The sequence below is a fragment of the Larimichthys crocea genome, chromosome XXIII (genome assembly GCF_000972845.2).
Source record: "Larimichthys crocea isolate SSNF chromosome XXIII, L_crocea_2.0, whole genome shotgun sequence".
Classification (NCBI taxonomy): Eukaryota; Metazoa; Chordata; class Actinopteri; family Sciaenidae; genus Larimichthys; species Larimichthys crocea.
The window spans coordinates 10,235,765-10,263,434 of record NC_040033.1 but is presented as its reverse complement, the minus strand read 5'-3'; the positions used below and the strand labels follow the sequence as shown (position 1 = coordinate 10,263,434).

The 27,670-nt window shown below is 40.8% G+C and overlaps 3 protein-coding genes across 5 annotated transcripts; 2 read left to right on the top strand and 1 right to left on the bottom strand.

Annotated features, from left to right (window-relative positions):
* Position 1: 1 nt before the first annotated feature.
* naa50 (N-alpha-acetyltransferase 50, NatE catalytic subunit) lies at positions 2-3,743 on the bottom strand. 2 transcript variants are annotated; one of them, XM_010738469.3, is made up of 5 exons: positions 3,461-3,743; positions 2,038-2,171; positions 1,836-1,955; positions 1,674-1,740; positions 2-1,518 (listed from the first exon to the last, which is right to left on the bottom strand). In XM_010738469.3, the coding sequence occupies exons 1-5, from the start codon at positions 3,466-3,468 to the stop codon at positions 1,341-1,343; spliced, it is 507 nt and encodes a 168-aa protein (XP_010736771.1). In that variant the 5' UTR covers positions 3,469-3,743; the 3' UTR covers positions 2-1,340. The 2 variants fall into 2 exon arrangements, with proteins under 2 accessions (XP_010736771.1, XP_010736770.1); XM_010738468.3 differs by having other exon boundaries at positions 2,038-2,174; positions 3,461-3,742.
* Positions 3,744-7,489: 3,746 nt separating this feature from the next.
* Positions 7,490-15,390, top strand: atp6v1ab (ATPase H+ transporting V1 subunit Ab). Its single transcript, XM_019273662.2, has 15 exons — positions 7,490-7,643; positions 10,092-10,195; positions 10,364-10,492; positions 11,057-11,271; positions 11,360-11,497; positions 11,586-11,737; positions 11,823-11,985; positions 12,067-12,175; positions 12,262-12,384; positions 13,009-13,123; positions 13,231-13,294; positions 13,382-13,585; positions 13,709-13,803; positions 13,946-14,117; positions 14,635-15,390. Exons 2-15 carry the CDS (start codon positions 10,114-10,116, stop codon positions 14,725-14,727), a joined length of 1,854 nt encoding a protein of 617 aa, XP_019129207.1. The 5' UTR covers positions 7,490-7,643; positions 10,092-10,113; the 3' UTR covers positions 14,728-15,390.
* A 435-nt stretch (positions 15,391-15,825) lies between these two features.
* On the top strand, positions 15,826-25,843 carry gramd1c (GRAM domain containing 1c). 2 transcript variants are annotated; one of them, XM_019273669.2, is made up of 18 exons: positions 15,826-15,994; positions 16,641-16,755; positions 17,147-17,294; positions 17,840-17,940; positions 18,532-18,627; positions 18,728-18,808; positions 20,583-20,701; positions 20,793-20,949; positions 21,035-21,194; positions 21,301-21,441; positions 21,593-21,711; positions 21,794-21,936; positions 22,014-22,117; positions 22,777-22,947; positions 23,231-23,297; positions 23,523-23,642; positions 24,032-24,137; positions 25,011-25,843. In XM_019273669.2, exons 1-18 carry the CDS (start codon positions 15,933-15,935, stop codon positions 25,077-25,079), a joined length of 2,079 nt encoding a protein of 692 aa, XP_019129214.2. In that variant the 5' UTR covers positions 15,826-15,932; the 3' UTR covers positions 25,080-25,843. The 2 variants fall into 2 exon arrangements, with proteins under 2 accessions (XP_019129214.2, XP_010748458.3); XM_010750156.3 differs by having other exon boundaries at positions 15,827-15,994; positions 17,171-17,294.
* The last annotated feature ends 1,827 nt before the right edge of the window (positions 25,844-27,670 follow it).

Here is a 27,670-nt window from a genome sequence, read left to right as displayed (position 1 = left end):
CTTTACTGCAAATAGTAATTCCTTTATTTAGACGTTAAAAAGTCTTACAATATAGAGCTCCAGAAAAGATAAAATTCTTCAAAAGAAAGGAAAAACATGCTTATACTACAGTGGAGAGGACACAACTCTCCTTGCATGCAGAGGGGTCAGAGCTTCCTCGGGGTAAAACACTGTTCAAAAAAGACCATACCAAAAAATTTTTCCCAAACTGTCTGCAGAGCTTCAAAAAAAACCTAATGAAGGTGTGTGTGTGTGTTAAATGAAGCTGATTGAGGCAGTTAAGTTTGAGAAGACCGTTTCTGCGAAGGTGGCTACATAAGGTGCCGAAAAAGGTGTTAAAAGGTAAAGATATCTCCAAACACTTCCATGTATTTAGAGACACACATCCTCACACACCTTAATTTTTTTTTTTTTTTTACTACTGATGATAATGCCCAAATCTAATCCCAAACAGCCAATCTGTTGTTATTCTAGCTTCCCTCACAAGACGCAAGGAGTGTCCTTCTCAGAAACACGTTCAATACAATGATCTGCTCGCGCTCCTTACTGTTTTCACTCTTTGTAGTAAACCCAGGAGAACCTCTGAACCGTTTGCCATCTCGATGTAAAAAAACAATGAAGGGGAATTAAATTAACAGGCTGGAAAATGTGACCGATGGAGTGGCGACCACGTCTTCCCACCACCTCAAAACCGTTCAGATACATTTCTGCTTTTGCCCTCTGGACACGACATATCAACAAACTGGTCCGACACACATCCCATAAATCCCAGGGTTCAGGTGGCAAAAGGGAATAGAGTCGTGACAGTTCCCACGTAACAACTTCAAAGCATCACTCCAAGCTGACCAGCTGTGGGACTTGTGTTTGTCAGTGGTGGTATTTCAAACACTTTTTTTTTTTTTTTTGCAGCTTCAAACCAACTGTTTTCTTTTTGCACAACAGTATAGATATGCCCCCCCACTAGCTTTACAACCGCATAAAAAACAACTCAAACACAAACAGTATAATTAGCAAACACCACACCCTCCCCCCCTTCACCGAGTCTAAAACTGTCTGAAGTTGGCAACTTTGTCGATAGGAGCACTTTTTGGATACTGAGCGTTTTTGTCATTTTCAATCATCCGAATGAGGAAAGGGGAGAAATAAAATATGCAAAAAAAAAAAAATCAAAGGGGACCCCTTTGCAAAATAAATGCAGCATTTTTTTGTACTTTAAATTTGTTTTCTCTTTTTAGCGTCCTTTGAAGAAAGTGTTGAATGTGTCGACCCTGGGGCACTTGTCACAGTTCTGTTTCTGTGGAGGCGGGCACATCTGTGCTCTTTCCAAACGCTGTGCCCCCTTACTCTGCCTTCTGAAGCTCTCCGGTGGGCTGTGCACATGGGCTGCGCAGACTCTTCTGCAACACATGGGCATCTGCGGGCTCTATCCTTTTGTAGTAATTCTTTTTTGTTTCGATGATCTCAAAGCCAAACTTCTGGTAAAAGTGAATGGCTGACTCATTGCTGATCTGCACGTGACTGGGGAGGGAAAGAACAAATTTAGTTAGCGTTATAGGAATCGCTCAAAACATCAGGATACATTTTGGTTTTTAATGCCAGGGCTGCAGTTTCAGTCAAATAAATCTAATTTATCGTTAGCTCACTCTAGGCAAAAAAATCTTTTGGACACTTACAGGTAAATGTTGTCAAAAGTGCCATCCTTCTCACAGATGTTTAGCACATGATTCAGCATCTTTGTACCTGTTGAAGAAGCAAAGAAAGAGACAGTTGTAAAAACAAAAGCCAAGGTAACAAAGTGCAACTGCAGCGTTGTCTACAGATGTGGAGCTCCTTACCAATTCCAAGTCTACGGTAGGGTGCTAGACAGCCGAGCGTCATGATGTACAGTCTCTTCTGGTTCTGAGAGTGGTCCACTCTGCAGCACACAGCACCCACTGCAATGTCATTGAAGTACGCTGCAAGAGAAAAGAGGTTAGTAACGTCACCAAGAGACTAACCTGAGAAGCAACGGGTTGCTGGACTGTGTCTGTTTCTTACCTAGCTTTGCAAGCTCTCCAACTTCCAGTACATCTTTGTAAAACTTGTCGTTGTAGCTGACAGGGAAGATGACCTGGTTCAGACGTTTCAGTTGCTTAATGTTGTGGGGCGTAACATCCCCCAGCTCGATCCGGCTACTGGAACAAGAGCAAAACGGTCAAATAGCTGAAAAGGGTTACACTGTTACATACAGGAAACTTTGACTCGTATACAATAAAAAGAACCACTGCAGCATCTCGATAACTTCTAGCTACATCAAATACGACGGAGGACGGATGATCGTACGAAACAAGCCACGTGAAGGCGTCTTGTTCTGTTTTGGGAAACATTTTTCACCACATTGTTACATTTTGGCGACCCAATGATGATCGAACTCATTCGGAAAAAAGATAATCGTCAGAATAATCGTTAGTTTTAATCAGAAAGTTGCCTTCCTTAGGTAAAAATCAAATGACAGAAGCGGTGGAAGCTGAGCCACTGATTCACAAGTCACACACACAGCACAATGGGATGCGGCACTGTATTTTCTGGTACCAGGCACAATCACTCCTTCAACAAAACACTAACACCCCAAACTAATAAAAAAAATAACCTGTCTTGTATTTACAGAGAAAAATGGATGTGACACTTGAGATAACCTGGCATTATGTGTGTTTTAATGTCTTGAGTGAGTGACCCAAACACAGGACAGCAGCTCGCATGGTTCAGGGGTTCACTGTAGTATTTATAGGAGACTACACATCCCAAAAAAAACACACAGCTGCTGGTCACGTGTGTTGCTCATCAGGATATATACAGTGCCAGCATCCGTTCACCACGTTTGTGAAATCCCTATCTCAATAATTAACACAGTCTCGGTCGTGTAATCCGAGGAGCATGACATAAAAAGCCACAAAAATGTTGTAACATGTCAAGTTACACCGAGTGAGCTTGGCACACAGACTCGAAGTGTAACGTTAATACGGTAACTGAGCAACATCAGCTCACCGTGCCAATAACTTGTCAAGTAGCTGACTCGGTTAACAGACTAAAGCTGGAGCTCAGCTGGAGCTGTTGTCGATTTTCACGCCGATACAAGTGATCTGAGGTTCAGTGGGGAGGAGGGGGTCAGCCTGTTTTAGCTTTAGCTGAAGTAGGTTTACTGACTCAGCTACTAGCACACAGCTAGGTTAGTTAGCTTCACTTGTGCCCGACCTGAGCGCACCGACAAGCGGCTTAAAGTCAGCGAGAATCTCCGGTGTCAGACCCGGCTGCTGTGTCTGTGCCTGTCGGGTGTATTTTCATCCAGACACCCTCCTTAAATAAAAAAAAAAGTAGCTTAGCTTAGCTTAGCTAGCCTCACCGTCTCCTCCCCTTGTAGCAGAAAAAAAAAAACTTTACTCGTGCTAACCTACTTATCCGCGGCTCAAAAGCTCACACTCACCCTTTCATTGTAAACAGATATTATCCCTTATTTTCGATGCGGCTGAACTTTGGAGTTGTTTCGGGTAGAAAGGAGGAAATTTCTGACAAGAGTTAGGGTCGGGGGATGCCTCCCGTTTTACCCTCCACATGTAGCTAGTTGCGGTAGTTGCTGTTAGCTTAGCCGCCGCCGCCGCCGCCGCCGCACTCCTTCCACGACTGTGTGGACACTGTCAACCCTGACCCCCGCATGCGCAGAAGCACCGCTGCGTGTCCTGGGTGAATCCTGCTCCCTGAGTTTAGTCTGTCAGGATCTTCTTCTTTCTTCCTCTTCTTTGGTGTTTTACGGCTTTTTAAATTCTTTTTATTAACCCAGTTAAAACAAGATATATCCCATTATGATTTTCCTCCCTTCTCTACATTTCCCACATTCTCTTATACTTTTGACACTTTTCTCCCTGCCATCATCTCTTTCCTTCTCCTTTTCATATCCATGATATTCAACCATCACATGCTCCACTGTCTCTCTCTCTCTCCCCCCACAACTAAATAGACCAGTTGGATGTTTACCTATTATATTGAGTGTGCTATTTAATCTGCTGTGCCCTATTCTTAGTCTGCTCATGACCACCTGTTCCACTCTGCCATCTCCACAACACCCCGCCTCATCCTGTAGTTTATATAAGATAAGATAAGATAAGATAAGATAAGATAAGATAAGATAAGACTTTATTGATCCCACAACGGGGAAATTCACTTATTACAGCAGCGAAAAATAGAAACCAAGGAGGGAAAACACAGTGTACATATTTACAAAAAAGTACTAGAGTATAAGAGTATAATATAATATGCAGTTTTAAGAATGTGTAACATAAGCGTTACAGAAACAAAACAGAAACAGACATGTACAGGAGACATGTCTGTTTCTGTTTTGTTTCTGTAATGCTTATGTTACACATTCTTAAAAATGTGTAACATAAGCGTTAAATGTCTCCCCCTTTTCCTGGATTTTCCAATATTGTTTCCATTGATTGATTATTTTTTTCCATATTAGACTTTTCCCTTCTGCTTTTGATAATTTTACTTTCATTTCCACCTCTTCTTTCTTTGCTGCCTCCTTTGGCATCTGCTTTTTGATTTCCTTGTATTCCTAAATGGGCTGGTACCCACATGAATGTTATTTCCCTCCCCTGCTGTGCTAATCTGGTTGTTCTCAACATTATTTCATATAATATTTCCTGATGTGTTTTTGCTGCCCTGTTTTTAATGCTTAAGAGTGATGAGATTGAATCGCTACATATGATTATCTTCCTATCCGCCCTGTCCTCCACCCATTCTAATGCCAATACTATTAGTCTGTCAGGATCTATAACTGTGACCGGTTCAGCAAATACAAAAAACTGTCACCAGAGGTTAACAGCCATGTGTGATACTTTTGACATGCGATATGTTTTTTTTTCTTCTGAGAAAGCTAAAGTTATTTATAGTTTATAGTTTACGAGGTGGGATTTGTACGAAACCCTGCTGTCAGACTTTACAACACCTGATCATCATATCTCACTGTCACCTCACTGTTACTTGCTTTATTTAACTGTTATTTATACATGTGTATATATTGTTTAAAATAGGATATAGTACAGGGTATATTGTTAAAGTTTTGTTTTCTTACTATTGTTTCTCTTGCTATCACTTACCGTTTGGCAGCTGCGGTAACAAAAACAATTTCCCTACGGGGATTAATAAAGTACTTCTGATTCTGATTCTGATGTTGTAGTCTCTTGTTCATGTCTCATTGCATTGCATTTTCTATTTTATTTCATTTATACTTTGCAGTTATTATTTATATCATGGTCACTTACTTTTGTAATATTATTTATCTTATGCTCACTACTCTTGCAATAATATTATTATTTGTATCATGGTCACTTTCTTTGCAATATTTCTTACACTATGGTCACTTTACATTACAAAACTCTTTTTATATATCATGCCACTTTTTATCCTCAGTACTTGTCTGTTTTAAAGGTTGATTGTTTTTCGTGTTTATTGTGTAGGTTATAGATATTCCTGTCTTTATTTTTTTTTTTTGCCTTTTCTACTTTTTTCTAATTCTGTGTATGCTACACTTTCCTCTGCTACTGTAACAAGTACATTTCCCCGTGGTGGGATGAATAAAGTATATCTAATATAATCTAATCTAATCTAAACCCGAACGGAGGCGCAGCCTCAGCCTGTGAGGCTAAACTCAGGGCAATTTACCCCCATGCATTTATGCGCGTTACAACTACTTTCATTTTATTTATTTATTTATTTATTTATTTTGTAGTTTTGAGAAAAATGAAACAAAAAACAAAAGTAAATGTGTTTTAATGTAATCTCACAAAAACAAAGTAAAAAAACAAAACAAAAACAAAACTACCCACAAATACACATACACAAAACAAATACACATAACCAGTCCGCTTTAGATCTTTAGAAAGGTATTAAAAATTATTATTAAAAATATATAACATCATTTTGATTTTGTTTTGAGAGAGAGAGAGAGAGAGAGAGAGAGAGAGAGAGCGAGAGAGAGAGAGAGAGAGAGAGAGAGTAAATAATTAACACAGCAGTTTGCAGTTGCGCCTCCATTTTGGCTCAAAGCTGCAAAGATATTTAGCTTGTAAGAGATAAGCGCCACAAGCTCTTGGTCGTGGCCGTGGTCGCTCAAGTTCAAGCTTCCGGTTTATTTGTCATATGCAGATAATCACAGTGTCAACAATACAATGAAACGTGTTGGACCAGAGGAACCGGTTAACTCGGCATTAGAGCACAATAACATAAAAACACTACACATAAAAAATAGAAATAAGCTAGGAAGTAAAATACAATACTTAAAAAAAATCAGTAATAAAAACAAACTAAAATTACTAAAATAATATATGAAAAATATGTATGAACGTTCTTTACACTGTACAAGTGACAAGGTCGTGACAACTATATTCTAGTATGCAATATTAGGTCTAAACATTACCTATGAGAAGTACAGTATATGAGCAAAAGTAGCTGCTGGCTCCTGTTCTATTCACTTTAAGTACATTAAATGCTGATTTATTAGGGACAGTGCACTATGTGAGCATGACGTACAAAGGGAAACGTTATTAAAAGTGTATTTAGACAAGAACAGTTTGTTACACTCAAAGTCAGACACACAGTGTCAGCAACACTCCCTGTGCAATAATATGTAAATTAGAAATGATTATCCTTTTTATATGTAAACTGTGCAAACCGTATAAACTGTAACATGTACATAATACAATCAGCTGTATAAACCATATTTTTTCAGCATCCTTTGCAATACCACCAGATCTTTATTCTGTCCACAGATGTAAGAGTTGTTTATATATACTGGTAAGGGTAATATTTTAGTCACAGCATTCCTATTTATAACACATATAATAACTCATTTAAAATGTCTGATGCAATCTCATGTACAGCCAACTGTTACATATTTCATTTTTGATAGACCTCACTGTGTATACTGTAAATTCTGTCCATACTGCCATACATATATTTATATTTATAATGATAATTTTGTTATACTGTGCCATATTGCCACACGGATGTCTTTTAGCTTGTGTATATTTGTTTAGATTTACTATTTTTATTTTAATATATATATATATATATATATATATATTATCTAATATATAATATATATATATATTTACTTATATTTTTATTTCATGTTTTTATGCTGGCGCACTTTCAGTTCTCTCTATGTACTGTACACATAGCAGCATTGACAATAAAGATGACTTGACTTAACTCATAGATGCAGTTGCTGATAGTCTTAATGCATTATTGTGAATTATATATATATATAATGATATAATATATCATATCATATCTTGTGTATATACACATATTTATACATGTGTACATATTATATGATATTGCAGTTATGTATGCATGCACACCTTGCACAGACGAACACTGGTCTGGAGAGATCGATCTCTAAAACGCTCACGACTTGAAGATCTTTGCGCCGGCCCCCGGATGGAGTCTCGGCTGGGGGGCGGATCCAAAATGGCGGCAGTTGCAGGGGCCCAGCAGTAAAAAGCGAGTGAATGAAGTCAGCTGATCTCAGTCTGCTGTCACGCATCGCAGCAACCATCGTTTCTCTCTCGAGGCAAGACAGTAAACCACCACTTCACAACCAGACGGTAACTATTACACTCTTGTTTAACGTCGCTACACGGTTTCGACATCATTGACTGACTGTTTTGTGTCGTTTGATGAAATAATTCAGTTGCTACGCTGCGTCAGAAACGCGTAGAGCGATTTGCAAACCAGGCCGAGAGACCAGGCTCGCTATCGTTTTCATAACACCGAATAATCCAGAGCTAGCTCACCCGTTTTACCGTTAATATTAAAATAAAAAGGTGTGATTGAGTGTGAAACTCATGTTTGTTTCATAAACTATCCACCGGATTAGAGATTATCTCTGCTGTAGCTGCAGCAGCAATGCTACCAAGCCGAATAACCTGCTCTGAGATCAGTTTCAAAGCGATGGCACGGAGCCTCGGTCATCATAAGATGACACAGCCTACCTACTTTTATTCATGCCTTTTAAATCTTCCATTATTTTTATTTATTTTTATGGATTTCTCCATTTTTAAAACATTCAACTTGAGTTTCAAGGCGATCATCTTACCTGTATTCAAAGGGAGGTTGCAATTAACACCAGTGTGTCAGGATGTTTTTCCACTTACATGCAACATTTCTGAGCTGATTTCTGCACAGACAGCAGCACCTGCATGCGTTTTCTCAGCATTGTAACAGCTCAAATTATCCAGCAATGAGCCAAATGTTAGAGAAAATATAACACAGGCACATCTTAGATATGTTCCCCCCCTTATCTTACACTTTTATTGTGCTATTTTGACCTTTTTCTTTTTACTGCCCATCAGAAATCAGGCAGCATAACATCTAAAAGGTCATTAGTGTAATAATTATCTTTACTAAGCCTCATGCACATTTCTTTTTTTATGTTTTTTTTTGAAGGATCATAGTCAGGAGTTGGGGGGACGTCCAGTTTCTCCAATGTTTCCACACACAGTCATTTGATTTGTACTTCCCAGTTTTGCACCATGCTAGTTTTCCACTTCCTTACAGCTAGACCAGGCAGTCATGTGCCCCGGATCATATGATCAAGTGTCATGTCTGTTGTAGGCAGGATTATGACTAAAGAATTTGAACCTTAACTGCTCGTAAAGAGGCTTGTAACAAATCTCGTGTGTCATAAAATGCTTTTTTTCCCTTCTTTTTTTAAAACATGTAATTCTGCTTTTAATTTGTAGAGTTGTAATCAATCAATCAATCAAGCAGTGATCTTTAAATCAATCATTAGAACAATGGAGCTTATCATCCCACTGTATGCGGCTCTGTGAGGGCCATTCATCAGGCTCATGAAGACGTTAAAAGCAAGAGAGATGTGTGTGTTTTTAGCCGTGTGAGGTGTCATTCTTGTAATTCCTGCATGGACCCGTTGGTGGAGCTGCTATGGAGCTGGTCAGATGGGCTTAAGCAGCCTAGCGTAAACAGGAAGGATCTGCACATCAGTGAGAAGGACAAGAAAGGGCATGGATGTATGGTGCGGTGTTATTGTCAGATAGAGGATGACAGATGAGGCACTGCGTTTCAGAAGTATGAGCATGTTTGAGCGATGGCCGATGCCTGCAGTATAAAGCAGAAAAAGCTGGTGTGTGTGTGAAGAAGAGCATCTGCAGTCAGAGCTCTGTGGGGATGGGTTTATGTCACGACTGATGACAGCTTGTGTTAATCTTGCCTTCAGCCGAGTGGAGTCCAGCAGACAGTGATTTTGAATTTGAGGCAGACATCTGTGTCTGTATGAAAAAGGTGCATCCCGTGTTTACATACATGTACTGTCTGTACATGAAGAGAAAACAGAGAAATGTGCTGCTCTGTGGGATTCCCCTCTAATGTTAGCCTGATGCGTCATATACTGACTGTACTACTGGACCTGAAGCGCGTGCCGCCAAGGAAGGAGAAGGAGACGAGGAGGGGAGGTGGCCTAGATCAGCATCAGTTGATGCTGAGAAAATATAGAGTCGTGAGCTGCTGTGATGTTGCTGTATTTCCCTGGCGGTTTCCATGGTTACTGTAATAAAGGAGGTACCTCTATCGGGGTACCAGCACAGGGCCAGGCAAATATTTGTCTGTGAATTAGTGGATTCTGACAATAATCTCTTTTAATTTTCTATCAGTTATCAAACATTTTTTCCCGCATCTTACTTTGAGAAAATTCACCTTGGGTTGGTTGTTAAATATCATTCCTTTGCCGAGAGTGACAAAAAGTGATGCTTCCTCCTGCGTACGCTTACTGTCCGTTGTGTTTGAATCCAGCCTGAGGCATTAGTTGCTTCACTGTGATTTTAAAAAAGAGAGATTTCTTCATATTAATCAGGTCAATGTTGGCCCGGGTTCTGAAACAGTTTGGTAACACTCAGTGGTCTCAAACGTAATTAATTCTAACAACGGTAATCAAAGCACTCTTGTCCACAGCTGCTAAAAAAAAGTTTTGAATAATTAAAAGTGCAGACGCAGGAATTATGTGGTTAAAAGTGACCATTACTCTGTTATTCTTTCAGTCAGACAAATAAACCTGTGAAGATGGACATGTCCAAGCTGCCCAAGATCAGGGATGAGGAGAGAGAGAGCCAGTTTGGATACGTTCATGGAGTCTCCGGACCAGGTTGGTACCGCACGTGCATCATCACTATCAAACACTTTTACTACAGAAGCCTTTTTTTAAAATGAGAGTAATCTGCATGTGCACACACTGCACAAACAAAGAAAGAAAGAGGGCAGTTAAACTGCATTCAGTCTGGTGAACTGCATTCACCTTGTTTGTTTTTCGCAGTGGTGACAGCTACAGCCATGGCGGGAGCAGCCATGTATGAGCTGGTCCGTGTCGGCCACAGTGAGCTGGTGGGAGAGATCATCAGGCTGGAGGGAGACATGGCCACCATCCAGGTCTACGAGGAGACATGTATCCTTTGGACCACTTAACTGTCTGTGCTTTCAGATTGATCCACTGTGTGTCTGCTGTAAGGTGTACTTTCTTTTTCGAGAATCATATTGATTCATACGGAGGCAAAACAAAACACAAGGGAGGCAAGAGTGACACCTGATATTGAAGAATAAATTAACATAGTACAGCACGGAAAACACAGCTCTGCAAAATCTGAAATGGACAATATATCAATGTGTTCTAACCCATATCAGCAAATAATACTTTTAAAATCAAAGTTCATAATTAAGCGTATACATTTAAAACTAAACTGAGAAAAGTGTATTGATAAGAAGGCAGCTTGATCTTGGTCAAAGGGTCTAAATCTGACTTTCCTAATAATTATGACATCTCCTGAAAGGTTTTGGGAATACTTTGTCAAGCTTTAATTTGGACCAGGTTAATATATGTAACATCTTGAAGTGTAAGATTCAACAATGGATTTACTCCACTGGTCTCCTGAAATCTTAATTCTACTTCTCTATGTATCAAATGTCCTCGCATTCTCGTCAAAACTCTTTTTTTTCCTGAGCTTCGATAAAGCTGGTGTGTGCGTTGGAGATCCTGTGCTGCGGACGGGAAAACCTCTCTCTGTGGAGTTGGGTCCAGGAATCATGGGGTCCATCTTTGATGGTATCCAGCGACCACTAAAGGACATCAACGACCTCACGCAGAGCATCTACATCCCCAGAGGCGTGAACATCGGAGCCCTCAACCGAGACCTCAAGTGGGAGTTTAATCCCAGCAAAAGCCTGCGGGTGTGTGTCTGTGCAGATTTTTAAACCTTTAGCCTGACACGTGTGAAAATCATCAATGAATTAACACCTTTACTTATAATCCTGTTAGGTTGGCAGTCACATCACAGGGGGAGACATCTACGGTATGGTGTTTGAGAACTCCCTCATCAAGCACAAGATCATGCTGCCTCCCAGAAACAGAGGCACTGTGACCTACGTGGCTCCACCTGGAAACTACGACGTCAACGTGAGTCCACCACGCCTCCAGCTACAGCTGGTGAAGTGACTGTTGGATGTTGCTTTGTGTTGATGGTATGTGTGTGTGTTTCTGTCAGGACGTGGTGATGGAGCTGGAGTTTGAGGGGGTGAAGGAGAAGTTCACCATGGTGCAGGTGTGGCCCGTCAGACAAGTGCGACCCGTCACAGAGAAGCTGCCCGCTAATCACCCACTGCTGACCGGACAGAGGGTGCTGGACGCCCTTTTCCCGTGAGTCCCACATCCTCTTTTTAACCTTTTCCACTCAAGACATGCTGAACCTTTCCTGAGTTTCTGGACTTTCTCCTTTGTAAAGATGCGTGCAGGGAGGAACCACAGCCATCCCAGGAGCCTTTGGATGTGGAAAGACTGTCATCTCACAGTCCCTGTCCAAGTACTCCAACAGTGACGTCATCATCTACGTAGGCTGCGGAGAGCGCGGTAACGAGATGTCAGAAGTACTGCGAGACTTCCCCGAGGTGGGTAGCAACGGCAATGATGTTGTATGGCAACTAGGGTGACTTTTGATGTGTGTTCTGACAGTTTTGTCTGGCCAACAGCTGACTATGGAGGTGGATGGAAAGACGGAGAGCATTATGAAGAGAACAGCGCTGGTGGCCAACACCTCCAACATGCCCGTAGCTGCCAGAGAAGCCTCCATCTACACAGGTATGTCAACAAAACTCCCAGGAATATCTTAAAAAAAGATCTCTCTCCTGTGATTACACGCTGACTCCATTTATTTTTTTTATCAGGAATCACGCTGTCCGAGTACTTCAGAGACATGGGATACAACGTGAGCATGATGGCCGACTCTACCTCCCGTTGGGCCGAGGCTCTCAGGGAGATTTCTGGTCGTCTGGCTGAGATGCCTGCTGGTAAGTTTGGAGTCTCCTGGAGATTATCAGGAGAGCTACAGACAGATTCAGACTGTGTTTCTAGCACTACTTAACAAAAAATCTAATCTCTGGATTTACAGGAAGTGAGAAAATCCTTTTCTATAAATCAGTTCTTTTGTTATGATCAGTATCTACTTCATAAAAAGGAAGCAAGAATCTACTAAATCTGTGAATTTCACAAAACTAACGCAAGCTTCTGCTTGCACTAACAGAAAATGCTCACAAGACTACAGAAGAAATTATTCTGTATTATTTAAACTAAAGAAAGATCCCGAAGAAAGTTCTGGTCAGAGTTTAGATTATGTGTTTTTTTGTGGATTTCTCTTTATCTTTTTAAAAGAAGATAATTAACTTCCCTCAGTGGGGAAATTATTTTTTTTTTATTTTACACATTGGTTTTCTGTGTCTTTGAGGATAAACTGAATATCTTTGGATGGTTACACTCTAAACCATTAAGAGATTTAATCAGGAAAATAATTAGAAACTCCTAAATGAGGAAGTCAATACAGTGGTGCAATTCTTCAACCTCTCTTGTGTAATCTAGTGGAAAGTTTAAAACCAGTGTGCCTGTGTGTAACATTTGTTTTCTGTATCTGCCCACAGACAGCGGTTATCCAGCCTACCTGGGCGCCCGTCTCGCCTCCTTCTATGAGCGTGCTGGAAGGGTGAAGTGTCTGGGCAACCCTGAGAGGGAGGGCAGTGTCAGTATTGTGGGAGCGTGAGTACAGCTTTATTTTCTCCACTAGAGGGAGACATTACCCTGCACGTCTTCTCAGGGCTGTTGGTTTATAACATAACTAATTAAAATGTTTGTTCTTTTCTCAGTGTATCGCCTCCTGGTGGTGACTTCTCTGACCCTGTTACCTCAGCTACTCTTGGCATTGTACAGGTAAATGATCAAATTCAGAGCCCTCGTTTTATTTAGCTTTGTTTATTTAAAGGTGCTTAGTTCTTCACTTTTGTTATTTGCTCTCAGGTGTTCTGGGGTCTGGATAAGAAGCTGGCTCAGAGGAAGCACTTCCCCTCTGTGAACTGGCTGATCAGCTACAGCAAATACACTCGTGCTCTGGATGAGTATTACGACAAGCACTTCCCTGAGTTTGTGCCCCTGCGTACCAAGGCCAAGGAGATCCTGCAGGAGGAGGAGGACCTGGCTGAGATCGTGCAGCTCGTCGGAAAGGTAATTCAGCCTAAACTTTAATTTAATTCTTCCTTTTTTTTCCCCTTTTGTGTGCAGTCAGAAACACAAATTTAGTCTACTTGTTCAGATTAAGAAGTTAATTTTAATTTATTTTTTAAACAGGCATCGCTGGCGGAAACAGATAAAATCACCCTGGAGGTGGCTAAACTGCTCAAAGACGACTTCCTGCAGCAGAACGGTTACACTCCGTATGACAGGTACCGTCAAACACAACGTGCGCTCGCTCACTTTTAGTCCCACTCGGTCACTAATCAGAGAGAAAGTGAAGGTGAAATAGGAGATTACACATCTAATCTACTGATTACTGATCATTTCTTTATCTGACTTCCCCTCCCTCAGGTTCTGTCCCTTCTATAAGACAGTGGGCATTCTCTCCAACATGATTTCCTTCTACGACATGGCACGACACGCAGTGGAGACCACAGCTCAGAGTGACAACAAGATCACTTGGGCCATGATCAGAGAGCACATGGGAGAAATCCTCTACAGGATCAGCTCAATGAAATTCAAGGTGTGTGTGTGTGTGTGTGTGTGGTCCTCAGGGTCACAGAATGGCAAAAGACTCCTAATCAAAGAAAAACCAAAGAGAGCCACTGTTTAAATATTTGACTTTTGCTTTATCAACATACAGTATATTTGTTAAGTGTGGTAGGAGGTCTTTACTTTACTTACTGCTGCGTGAGGTTTCAGCTGAAAGGATAACATAAAAACATTGTTAGAGCACCGAACAGGCTTAAAAAAACTTGTTTGCGTGCTACAAGAGAGTATAGGCGAGATCCAGTTAAGAAGTGTGATTCAAAAGCAACAAAACAAGGTGAAAGCAATATATTTAGAAGTAAACAAAGAGTGTCCAAAAGCAATCAGCTCTGGCGATAAAGTCTGTACATTGTTCCAGGAGGCGGCGGCGGCATCTGTATAACACTTTGAGGATGACTGCCAAAGCTCAAGCACCACAGATCACGCACAGTTTGCTTAAGCCTCCTGTTCTCTCTTTACGTTTGTAAGATTGTATTTCTTTGTTGTTACAGGACCCAGTGAAGGACGGCGAGGCTAAGATCAAGGCCGAATACGCTCAACTCGTGGAGGACATGCAGAACGCCTTCCGCACATTGGAAGAATAGGCTCCCACCTCTCACAACCTTTCCGGTTTTTCATCTCTGAGCCCTCCACTGCAGAATCACATTCCATCTCCTCGTATTTCCCCCCCCTGAAGAAAAAAAAAAAAAAAAACCCACGTGCTCCCCTGTGCTCCTTTTTTGTGAGTGGTTGTGCGAGTGTGTGTGTGTGCGTACTCATTTTTCATGTGGAGGGGAAAAGAGAAAGATGTACTGTATTCATTATTTTTCGTTGCCCCATATCGGCATACTCTGGATCCTCTGCATGGTCACTGATCGTGCATGTGTGTGTGGATTTAATGTGTGTGTATGACAGAGGGATCTCTTCCCCCGCGTTTCTTCCTTTCTCTGTTTACATAATTTCTGTGTAGCCGTGTTGCTCTTCCTAAAAGAGGATTGTTTGGTTGATGTAATGTAATTCATAAACCATCTGTACAGAAGAGTATTGAATATAAATTTAATAAGATCAGTCTATTTATTGCCAGCATTTTTGACGTGAAGGCTTTGTTGTTCTTTCTTTTTTTTTTTCGTTTTCATGGTTGTGTTTCACGCTGTGCAGTGTCGTGTACTTTGCTGTGTGAATGTGTAAGAGTCAGACTCTGATGCTCTGCTGTCCAATACGTTCATCATGTTACTCCCAAAGAATTAAAACATGGGGAAAAGGAATAATGCCGTGTGTGTGTGTTTGCCTGTCAGGCTTTCTTCCGATGCCATCAGAGCTGCAGAACTGGTCTCTCTGCATGTCACTCATACTCTCCTGCACCATGCCCTGAGGATGCTTTGCACATAGAAATTATTTTAACCACTTAATTACTTTTAATTACTAATTAATGTTCTTTTTAAAGGTCACAGCTTAATTTAGTAAATGCAATTAACAAAAGTGATGATGAACTGTTGTTACTTCAATAAAACAAACTTTAAACTCCATGAAAGAAAACAACAGTGCAGCAGTCTTCTCGGCTGAGTACCTGGAATGTAAAAGTACACGACTATAACTGGAATCTACTTGAATAAATCATAGATAAATGAAAGGAGAGGTCACTTTGGAAGCCTTGACTAATTATGTGGAGACCAATGAGCGTCATCAATCAGATGACAACTCCCTTAAGGTATGATGCACCTGCAACAAGGCGCGTTAGCGTTTCACTCCTTAAGCAGAGCTCCAGAGGTGCGTGCGACAAACTTGGGTGTTTTTCTGCTCAACTAGTTTCATGAACTCAAGTCACAGTTCGTGTTCAGAGAGGACAGACATCCTGGGTCCACTCCGTGCCAGGTAAGTGACTGACAGCAACAATTTTGTCTCAGGTGTACCCGCATGTGGAGACACGCAGCACACCTGTGCGCTCACGTCGCTGTGCGTAAAAGTATTAAGGCACATGTCGGACCGCATTAGAAAACCTGATAGTAAGATTTCACCATCTTGATTTTGTTTAACAAGTCTTGACATCTGTGGTCGATTGACGGTTTATATCAACCAACATAATCGGACATAGTTTAGAAGTCTGTGCCATGATGGAACTGGGTAGGCAAATTTCTTAAAATGTCTGTAAATGTTTTTGAATTTGTGACACAGATCCGTCCTATTCTCGATGCTTTCCCATCTAACAAAAGAAAGTCGGTTTAAAGCCATTTAAGTTTCTGCTCATTGGCATGACTACACTTCCCCCCAGCGTCGTTCTCCTAGTCAAACCAGTTCTGTTGCAGTGATAATAACCTCCCTTGTGGCGCTGCTGGATATCCGTGTTTGATGACATTTAAGCCGATGTTCAGATCATGTTCTTAAAAGTTCAACTCTCAAAAAGTTAATTCGTTTTTTATTTTATTTTTTAATTAAAATCTCTCCAGTGAAAAGGTTGTAGTGTTTATAATGTCAATCTGCAGCAGAGTTTAAGGAGTTTCACTGTATCTTTTTATTGGAGCCGTGAAGAAGATCAGATGGACCAGGTATCCACCCGGTCCGGAGTGGGCAGTGATGATATCACAGATGAGTCAACATCCCTGGTGGATGTCAGGTGGAGCACTGATGAAGAAGAGGTAAAGAAAAAAACACTATAAAGCTTCTTACTAGTGGTTTTCTCATACAAAAAGAGGTCCTGCTGTGTTCTATATCATAAAATATGAGGTGGAAAATGTTTGACTGCCCTCTTGTGGGTCAGATTCATTACTCTATGTTTAACCTCACACAAGTGGGATTACCGCTGTCTCTGATGCAAAGCCCAAAAGGCCTATAATGCTGTTTATCATCTGCTCAGACTCAAAGGAGATGCCTCTTCTCTCTGTCTTAGTCTGTCCACTTCTTTTAACCTCAGAAGTTTGGCCAGTTATCATTTATATTCTTTCTTGCACAAAGACAGAAACAAATCTGCTGTGATTTTACAAAAAAAAAAAAAAAAACTGCATTAACGTCTGCCTCTTATTCAAGAAGAAATGTTCGCATCTCCTCCATCAGAGCTCTGACCCACAGGGACAGTGTCTCGCGGCACCTCAAACTCCTCTGCCGACTTACAAACAGAGGCTTGATGAATTTAAGAAGTTGTTCAAAGAAGTGCCAGAGACAGAGAGATTCATATTGGGTGAGTTACAAAGACTGCTTCTCATAGTGATGATAGTCCATGATCCAGATGTTTATTTGATTATTTAGGTTGATGATGACAGCATTTTAATTTTCCATTTTTTGAATTGCTTGATCTTTTTTTTTTTTTATTCATTAAAAACACAATAGTCATGTTTTATTTTAAATTTTGTTATTTTAAAGTGGAAATGCCTCTGAAAAAGTATTTAAACTAACAAATAACACGAGTGACAACTATATTAAAGGAATCGGTACAGGGTGAGCAGCTCTTTAACATGGGAGACTCACAAATTGAGACTGAATCTCATGATACAGTTTTCACCAAGATTAGAACTAGAATTTAAAAACCTCTGCAGAAAAAGATCAGGTTATATTAATAATAAAAACTGAACTATAAGTGGTCACATATTGTCTGCATCTTGCCTGAACTGAAAGAAGGTGAATCACACTATCACAACATCTCACTATCAGTGACATGTTTTACAGATGCATTGCGTCAAAGAACACCCACAGGCAAACTCATTTGTATGTATGGTTTTCCCTCAGACTACCCGTGTGCCCTCCAGAGGGACATCCTCCTTCAGGGACGCCTCTACCTCTCAGAGAACTTGCTCTGCTTCTACAGCAACGTGTTTCGGGGTACAAAGGTAACAAGACAGTGGAGTGGGACAAAGTGGAAGAGGAAGGTGTAGCATAGCCAAACAAAATATAGTGCAGGATTATGTTTTCATATAGCTAACCATTTGCACTCTTCCCCTTTTTTTTTAACAGTTTATTATTTTTGGTTAACCATTTACCGAGTAAAATGCATTTGGGTATGTTTGTGCCCACATGTTTCTCGTGTGAAGAGTGGGAGAGGAATATATTCAAGTCTAGTACAGTGTGCATAAAGCAAAAATCCACCTTAAAACACAAGATTTGAGGTATTCCCACAAATAAAGAAACAAAATATACCATAAATAAATGAAACAGTTCCTAAAGAATGGCAAGAAATCCTAGTTTGCAATCATGTGCAACAGTTTCAGAGAAGCTACATTAGGAAAGATGAACACTAATTGCTACATTTGCGGCATCTTCAGTGATAAAGCAACAAAGTCTGATGAGCTCACCGTGAGCAGTGTATTTACACCTCTTCTTGGCAGTTGTTAAAAGTCATTACAAAATGTTGCCACAGAGGAGGATCTATCTGATGATGTAATGGATTTATTTCTTTATAACTACTGCAACCTTCCTTATAGATCACACTGTCTCTTAAAGACATTCTCAACATGAGCAGAGAGAAAACAGCTCGGCTGATTCCCAACGCCATCCAGATCTGCACAGGCTCAGATAAGGTATACTGTGTTTAGAAGAGAGCTGAGCTTTTTTTTCCCACATTTGATAAACACATAATCATTATATTTACTGTACGTCCTTTTGTATCTTCCCACTCAGCTCTTCTTCACTTCTTTCTCTGCAAGAGAGAAAAGTTACCAGGGTATTTTCCGCATGTGGCAAAACACACTGTTGGACAAGGTAAGGCCCTGCTCCATTTACCTGTCACCTAACTACAGACACATCAGTACATTCTTCATGTGGGAGTAACCAGTGTTCATGTTTCAACAACAAAAAACAGTTCACAAGAATCATACGTACCACAAACACACACTTTCTTTAATAACTTGACTTCTGTGACTAAATGTCTCCAGCAGGTTTGTGACTTTACCTCATTTTTGCAGCACTTATCTAATCAGTCCAGAGTTCAATCAAACTGCCCCAGGCCACAGTCAGTCAGTCAGTTATCAGTGCTGTTCTGTCATTGCATGTAGGTTAAAGATCTGCACAAAGCAGCACAGCAGGTTTGGTCATTGAGTCCAACAGAAACCTCTTGTTCATTGTTTCACACACTGAGGCGCTTTGTTTGGAATAATTTACCAACATGTAGGTTTAAAAATAGACTCCCCAGAGCTCAGCTCAGACACCGTTTTAAGAATAGTCTTGACTCAACTCTTTGTACTATAAATAGATAATAGATTAGAGAAGTGTAATTGTCTAAAGAAAGTGTAAGTGTGCTCGCTTCACTGTGCAAACTGCAAACAGGCTCAGATAAAAAAAAAATAATAATAAAAAAGTTGTTATGGCAGGTAGGATACCGGCAATGTCATTCTCAGTTGCGCTGATTTCTGGACATTTTGTCACAAATATTCCTACATTTCAACAGATTAATTTAATGTTTCTTATTTCTATATAAACTTTTATTTCTAGTTTTTTAAATAATAATAATAATAATAATAATAATAATACATTTTTTATTTTTTTCTGGATACTAAGACACTTTACATCAAAAACACTGAAGCAGCAAATAACATCAAACATCCCCACACTCTTTTAGACAGGCGCTATGGCAGCCTACCCGCAGGGGGCTGACTCTCCTGGGATCTGGAGCACAAACACCTGTATGAAAACATCACCGTCAAAAGTTCATTGACCTCTCCAGGTGTGGCCATGAGGGCTTATTTACATGCTGCTCCTGATAGCACGGTGCGCACTTGTCTCCGAGCTAAAACTGCGAACGAAATCGCTCCAAAAAACAAAGCCTGGGAGTCTGAGCAGACGGTGAACCGGACTTTCGACATGTAGAAGGAGCTTTTTATTTACCTTTTTTTATTACGGAGTAAATGTGGGCGGCGCGTCTTTACGCTCAAATCCAGGACTTCCTGAATGTGAGTGCGCGGTGCGTCCCGGTTATAGATCACTGTCTGACAGCCGGTTAAAGCTCACAGCTGCGGGGAAATGTCCTCTCACAAGTAAGTTAAGTACTAAATTCTTTAATTTCTCCTCGGTTTTAAATGCGCTAGAACATCGTACGCGGTGCCATTTACCAAAACACCGTCTTAATATCCCCTTTAGAATAAACAGGCCAAATTATTTTAAACTTTTTGATCTTGTGTCATGTCAAAACTGCTTATTTCCTCTGAGCACAGGTGCCTGCAGATGTGTTATTTTCTGTTCTTTCGGATATTCATAATTTCTTTGGTGTTATTTCTAAGATTGAAGCTCCTCCTGGCTGTCAAGGGTTAAACCTACAAACAATAAGGTTTGTAGGTTGGTTGTCACCCAGGGAGTTGAGGTTAAATTATACGGTGTGGAGGCTACATGTTTCAAGGTTACCTGCAAACAATTCTCTTTGTTCACATTCTGGTGTCTGTCTGTCAAAGAGACGAGAGGAAGAGGAGCTGATTTCCAAACGTCCTGTGGTTAACGCGTCCATAAACTTCTCCTCTCTTGTGTTTCCTTTTCCTGCTTTCAGCCTATGACCAACCCGGAGTTGTTTCAGATGGTTAAACAGCATTATGGGTATGACCTGGGGCTGAGCAATGAAGAGATGGAGAGCTTACAGATATCAACAGAATCGAGCATGCAGAGCGGGTAGGAAGTCTCCGCCACATGCACCTCAGCCGTCCTCACAGGTAATCACAGTAGGATGTAATTTGACACCGTTTGTCTTGTTTGTTTGCAGCCTGACTGTGAGAGCTGGTGGTGATGATGGTCTAGGGAGGCTGGAGCGAAACCCCTCCTTTCGCCTCCCTGGGTTGGAGCATGGGCCCTTAGAGGCCTCCACGCCCCAAGGGGAGGACTTGCCTTCCCCTCTCGGCTCACAGAGCTCTGCAAACATGGTATTTTTAAATTTTTATTTCATTGCATGTTCTGTGCTCGTATAAAACATTTACACCTCCGTGTTTTTGCAATGCCCTCCAACAGGAGGAGTCTCGTAACACCCCTACTCCGAGACGCAGTCCTGTTCCCTCGCTGGACCGCCAAGCCTCAGAACGGGTTTCCAAGCGCTCCTTGCTTTCTCTTGACCTCAACGCCAATGAGAATGGTGTGTCTGAGCAGAGCGGTTCAGAAAGCGTCGAGGATGGTAAGAGGACACAATTCGGGCACAAGAAGAGGATGCTTGTGTTCATGTGTTTTTGTAGTTGGTGGTTTAATATTTTATATTATCTTTTTTTTTGCCTCATCAATAGAGGAGCGAGTGGGTTCTTCGGAGGGACATGGTCGACTTTATCTCAACAAGGTCTTCCACATCAGCGCTAACAGGATGTTTGACCTGCTCTTTAACGACTCCAGCTTCATCCGCAGGTTCATGAACATCAGGAAGATCACCAGTAGGTTTTGCATTGCTTATCTGTATGTGACATCTTTATGGACACTCAATAAACCATAAAATAAATCAAAGTATTGTCAGCCACTCCTGAAACTAACTCATCTACCAGTTCTAGCTTATAAAAGCATTCATGTTGCTCTCTGTGTTATCAGACGCTAGCTTTACTGCCTGGCAAAAAGACGCCTCGGGCAACATGAAGAGGAATCTGAACTACACAATAACAATCAGCAACCCTCTGATTGGCAAGTTCTCCACTGCTACAGAGTACCAGGTGTGTTCACCTCTGTGCGATCTGTGTATGCACATTTGAATAGATGAATTGTGGCTTATTTGTGCTTTTAATTACCTCTCAGACGCTGTACAAAGAGTCCAGGGATGGTCAGTATTACCTCGTGGAATCTGAGGTGTACACCCACGACGTTCCCTATCACGATTACTTCTACACTCAAAATCGATACTGCATCACGCGTAACTCGAAGCGGAAGTGCCGACTAAAGTAAGGTGTTATGATTGTGTCCGTTTGGCTTTTAATATTTGCGATAGTGCCATCTAAAAGTTTTGTTGTGCTGCCAGGGTATTTACCGACGTGAAATACAAGAAGCAGCCATGGGGCCTGGTCAAATCCTTCATCACCAAAAACTCCTGGAGCGGCATAGAAGATTATTTCAAGCAGCTGGGTAAGTAGAAAGCTCTGTTCACACAAGCCGTGGAGGCAGAAAAGAGCACGTTCCTGTCTTCTTTCCTTAGCCTGTGGTTTATTTAATCTCTGATCTGTTATAAACAGTTTCCTCCAACACACATCAGGCTGTGCAGGGATCATGTTACAGCTGCATTTGTAAGGAAGTACAAGAGGAATATAATGGACAGTTTGGCTTGCATCAGCTTGCATTTATCAGCCATTTGAAGCACTCAGTGTGCTGAGTTTGAGCAGAAACCCTTCATCAATTATGGTTCTTGTCTTTTATAGTTATTTATTAAGCAGCCATGTTTTTCACTTTAATATTTGTTTAATAAATCAGCGTCCACATACATGGACACTTGTACGACATTGTGTTTTTTACTGTCTTGACCCTTCTCACATTCTGTCCTATACAGTCGTCCCTTGCTATAACGTGGTTAACTTTTCGCTTGCGTGTAAATGCGTGTAAATGCGTGTATAAAGGTGTATAAAAGTGTGTGGTTAGGGGTTTTACGGCCTTAAAACATGTATAATAATTGTAAAACTTACTTCGCGGATTTCGTTTATTGCGGGTTATTTTTAGAACGTATCCCCGCGATAAACGAGGGACCACTGTATTTCCTGTTGACTCTCTGGTCTTGTGTTGATACTCAACAGAAGCAGAACTGCTAGAGGAGGAAGCAGAGATGAATCAAGGAGGTGGGGACACCGGAAAGATTAGTGGACTTCGAAGAAGGAGGCGGACTTACAGCCGCACCATGCCAGAGCACATGAAGCCCAACAAGCAGTACGGGCAAGACCCTGAACAGCACAGAGATGGCAACATAGGTACCTGACATTATATGTATATGATGAATGAATAGAGATTAAAATGATTTAATTGTGTGGCTTTTCCCAAAGCTTGAACTTCAAATCAAAGGTTTATTATGCAGTCTGCATACAACAGCTGCTGCTATAACTGCTGAAAATCAGAGGCATCATTTCAGTATGTTAATATTATCTCAAGCTGTTGCAAAGCAGTGTTAAACTCATATTAGCAGCAACCCAGCCATGTTGTTTTGGTTTTTAAATCAATAATTTATGTATGTATGTATGTCTGTGTGTGTTTCAGGCCCAATAGAGATGAAAGGCCCGCACAGATGGAGCACCACAACAATAGTGGCTGGGATGAGTGTCATGTAAGTTGATGTGGAAACACACCTGTGAAACAATGTGTTTTGTACTGTGTATGGACAAATTGTGCCTGTACCTTCTGGATGCCTTTTTGTTATCCGATCTGACAAAGTGCCTCGGATGAAAGTCATTATGTCGTCGTCACGGTTCCTCAAACCTTTTGCCTCTTTTCGTGCCACTGAGTGCATCAATGGTCAGCTTAAACCCTGGTGCTTTTCCGTCTCTTTCAGTTTGCTGATCCTGACGTTGATGAATCTGGGTCTGTTTTTAAAGTTGTGGGCCATGGAGGACGTCGCCCACCGCATGTACCTGAGCACAAAGCACCGGCTGAGGGAGAGGAGTGAGGCCAGGTCGGATAACTATCTGCTCCTTTGCAACATGCATATTTAGATCTTTCCTTGTCTATCAGACAGTAACTGTATCAGCAGCTGCCATGATTACTCAGAAAGCAGAAGTCTGAGTGTGGATGAAGAGGGGGAAGGAGGTTAGCTGTCCTCCACTTTTTTTTTAGTCTGTGTCATTTAAGCAGCCCACATGCAGGAGAGCTCTTATCCTAATGACTCACAATGTTGAAAGTGCCTGTTTGTCAGCCTTGCACCAGTGCTCCTCCACTCTTAGCCCTCTACCCTTCACTTTGTTTCTGTCTCCATTTTTGTGTCTTCTGCTGCCTTTTACGTAGCAAATGTGATCATAATATTTTACACATGAGATCAATTACTTTCTTTCTGTCGTTTGGCAGCTTGGCCTCTGAGTTTAATCCCAGGCAGGGACCGGGGTTTAGGACTGGAGAGGATATGCAGCTGCTAAAAACTGTACTGCAGGACTCCATCAACCTTTTAGAACAGGTAGGACGGGCTGTTTAATACACTACATAAACAAGATGTCTGATTGTATCTTCGACCTGTCTATAATTGTAGAGATGCTCTGCACTGGTTTGTGTAAAACAGTGCAGTTCATCGTGGACTTTTGCACACCTTATCTTGGTGCTTTGGATATAAATAATTAATGGTGAATTGCCTTATTTAGAGTTGGTTATTTGCTGGATTAACTTTTCCAGGAAGTCACTGGTCTTGGCTTGAGAATAGTTACTTCCTTGAATCTGCACTGGCAACCAGTTTTATGCTGAACTAAGCTAATCGGCTGTTGGTTGTAGCCATGGTGCCGAGAGAAACTTAGTATATTCAATGATGTCACATAAATTGATGTGCAGCATTCACTGCTTTTGCATATAGAAAACTACAGATCTACCGAAGCTTATTTAATCATCATTGTACCTGTTCATATAAGACACCTCTTGACACTGTTGTAAATGGAGAATCAAGGCCAGGAGAGCACAATACTTTCAAAACTCAAAAATAGATCACACATCCTGTTGTACTAATGGCCTATATATGTCACCGCACATGACAGTAATTGCAGTTACCTTTTATGTACTTCAGCTGTAGCTGGCAGAGTTGAACTCTCTGGGTCTGTGTCCTAATGTCTCTGGTCAGTGGGACACTCCAAACTCACTAGAACACCTCAATGTGTGATACATATTATTGATAAACACAGATACTGGTGCACAACGCACATACAGTAAATCCCAGTAAAAAAGGAAAGTTCTGAAAGTTTATTATGCCTGATTTTTATGGGGTGCTGCATCCCCCTCAGGGCCTCTACTTCCCATGTCTATAGTATCATATCAGCCACTGAGTCAGCTTTTCTTCTCCTCACAGCTCCGTAGCTCTCTGGTGGTGTTGCAGCAGAACTTTGCTTTGGCTAATCGCACAGCAGCACCACAGTGATGCTCCACGTGGAGGAAACTGCAGCAGTGAAGTACCTCTGAGGAAATCTCTGGTATCCAGTGACGTTGCCATGTGGACATCCCCAGACCCCTGACATGCAATGTGTTGCCTGGGGTTACATGTCCCAAAGCCTGTGGTGGGGCATCAGATGCCAGGATGTTGTTGTTTTTTTTTGTTTTTTTTTAAAGCTGTGGACTGACTGCTGCGAGGACAAATCAAATCTGAGTCGGCCACACACGGAGCAGCAGGTTTCTATTTCTGTAGGGTGCTGTTGTCAGCTGTCCTTTGGCTGGCTTCTTTTCTTCTTTAATAGTGGCATTGGATTTCAGAAAACTCTTTCCTGATGTGCCTTCAGACGAGCCTAAAGCCACACTAGATGAGCTACTGTAAATACTTTTTAGTTTTGTTTTATTCAAGGAAGTGAATCAATATTATTTAAAACAGATATTTTCTTTATTTACATGTTTGCACACATAATTTTTTTTGCACAAGTGCCTTGTAGATTAGGCCATGTTTTACATATCTTTTTGGATTTTTGTGTTTTCCAATAAACATTGTAGAATCGGTAAGTCAAATATGAAAATTTGATCATGATAAATCATCTTTTTGTGTGTGCGTGCGTGCGTGTGTGTGTGCGTGTAATCGGCAGGAATGGCTGAAACATGAACTGTGCATTAAACTGTAAATAGAAAAATCCGGTGTCTCTTTTTCAAACCACATACATATATTTGATATATTATCTTCCAGCTCTGTCCTGGACTGATTTAAGCAATGTCCTGTAAATTATATACCTCCCAAAATTGGTGACCAACAAGATGTCCTGATAGAATCCTTAATATTGCCGCAAACTGTCGTTTTCATTATTAATTAGTCTGCCAGTTATTTTCCTGATTAATCATTGTCTGAAAAGAGGTCAATAAATTTATTCTATGAAATGAAAATGTGATTATTGTCATTATTATTTATACAAATATTTTGTGATTTAACTTTTCATTATTAAAGCTGAACTGCCTCAACAAAATTAAATAATCTGACCGGACTGTAAGAGTGTTACAATTTATTCTATTATGTCAGGATTTAGTTTTGTTGTGGATGAAGCTGGTAGGAGCTGCACACGGTGTACTGCACACTGCTGCTGGAAACGGAGCAGAAAACTAATTGGGAGTAAAGCCAAATGTGTCTTTGTTTCTTTGTCACAGGTGAAATACAAAACTATTGAGACTGTGTTTAATTATTGACCAGTCTGTCCCATTTCCTCTTAGAGGAAATATTAGATTTCTTCTATAGTGTCTTTATGATATATGATAGTTGAAATTATAGTATACAGTAAGATTAGTTTATGTTGAGATGACACTATCTCCTGCAGTATATTGCATGGTAAATAAAGTTTTATTGTAACATCCAGTTATGCAAAATAAGTACACCTATTCAAGTAATATAATCTTGATGTTATACAATACGCCGACTGACCACTTCACTTGTACGATCCAATGTGATCCACTTAAACAACTCTGCTATAAGTTCTACTTTTATGAAGCTTATGATGTTTCAGTTTTTGTTTACAATGTCAGAGAGGTATTAAATCTACTTTATGTTTATTGTTGAGGTCTTAGTAGGTGCAGTTGCTGTTGTTGATAACGCGGGAGTGCAAATATTAGAAACAAACAAACAAAAAAACGACGAAGGAAGGAAGGAAGGAAAAAACGACGAGGGAAGGAAGGAAGGAAAAAAACGATGGAAGGAAGGAAAAAACGATGAGGGAAGGAAGGAAGGAATGAAGAAAAAAAGGAAGGAAGGAAGGAAGGAAGGAAAAACACGATGAAAGGAAGGAAGAAAAAAACGACGAAGGAAGGAAGGAAGGAGAAAAACGAAGGAAGGAAGAAACGAAGGAAGGACGGAAAAAACGACGAGGGAAGGAAGGAAGGAAAGGAAGGAATAAAAAACAACGAGGGAAGGAAGGAAGGAAGGAAGGAAAAAAATGATGAAAGGAAGTAAGAAAAAAAACAACGAAGGAAGGAAGGAGAAAAACGAAGGAAGGAAGAAAGGAAGGAAGGACGGAAAAAACGACGAAGGAAGGAAGGAAGGAATAAAAAACAACGAGGGAAGGAAGGAAGGAAGGAAAAAATGATGAAAGGAAGTAAGAAAAAACGACGAAGGAAGGAAGGAAGGAAAACAACAAAAGGAAGGAGGGGCGGAAGTAAGGAAGGAAGTAAGGAAAAAAACGACGAAAGGAAGGAAGGAAGTAAGGAAAAAAACGACGAACGGAAGGCGGGAAGGAAGGAAAAAAACAACTCTTGTTGTATTAATACTGAATTTACTGAGTAGTGTCAGTAATAATGTATGGAGGCGATGGGGCCAGAGTCAGGCACACTCAAAATTTCTTTAGAAATTTTCTAGTTTTTGGACATGTTTATTTGAATTTTTTTTTTTAATTAATTTTTAGGTCGCACTTAACACCCAGAAGTGACTTTATTTCTGTTATATTTTTGCACAGTTAGAGGCTGAACTTCCTCACCGTATATAAAGTGAGTAGCCAGAGACCCGCTGTGTGCATGGCTGTCCTGTAGGTGTCCTGGGCGGGGAGAGGCTGC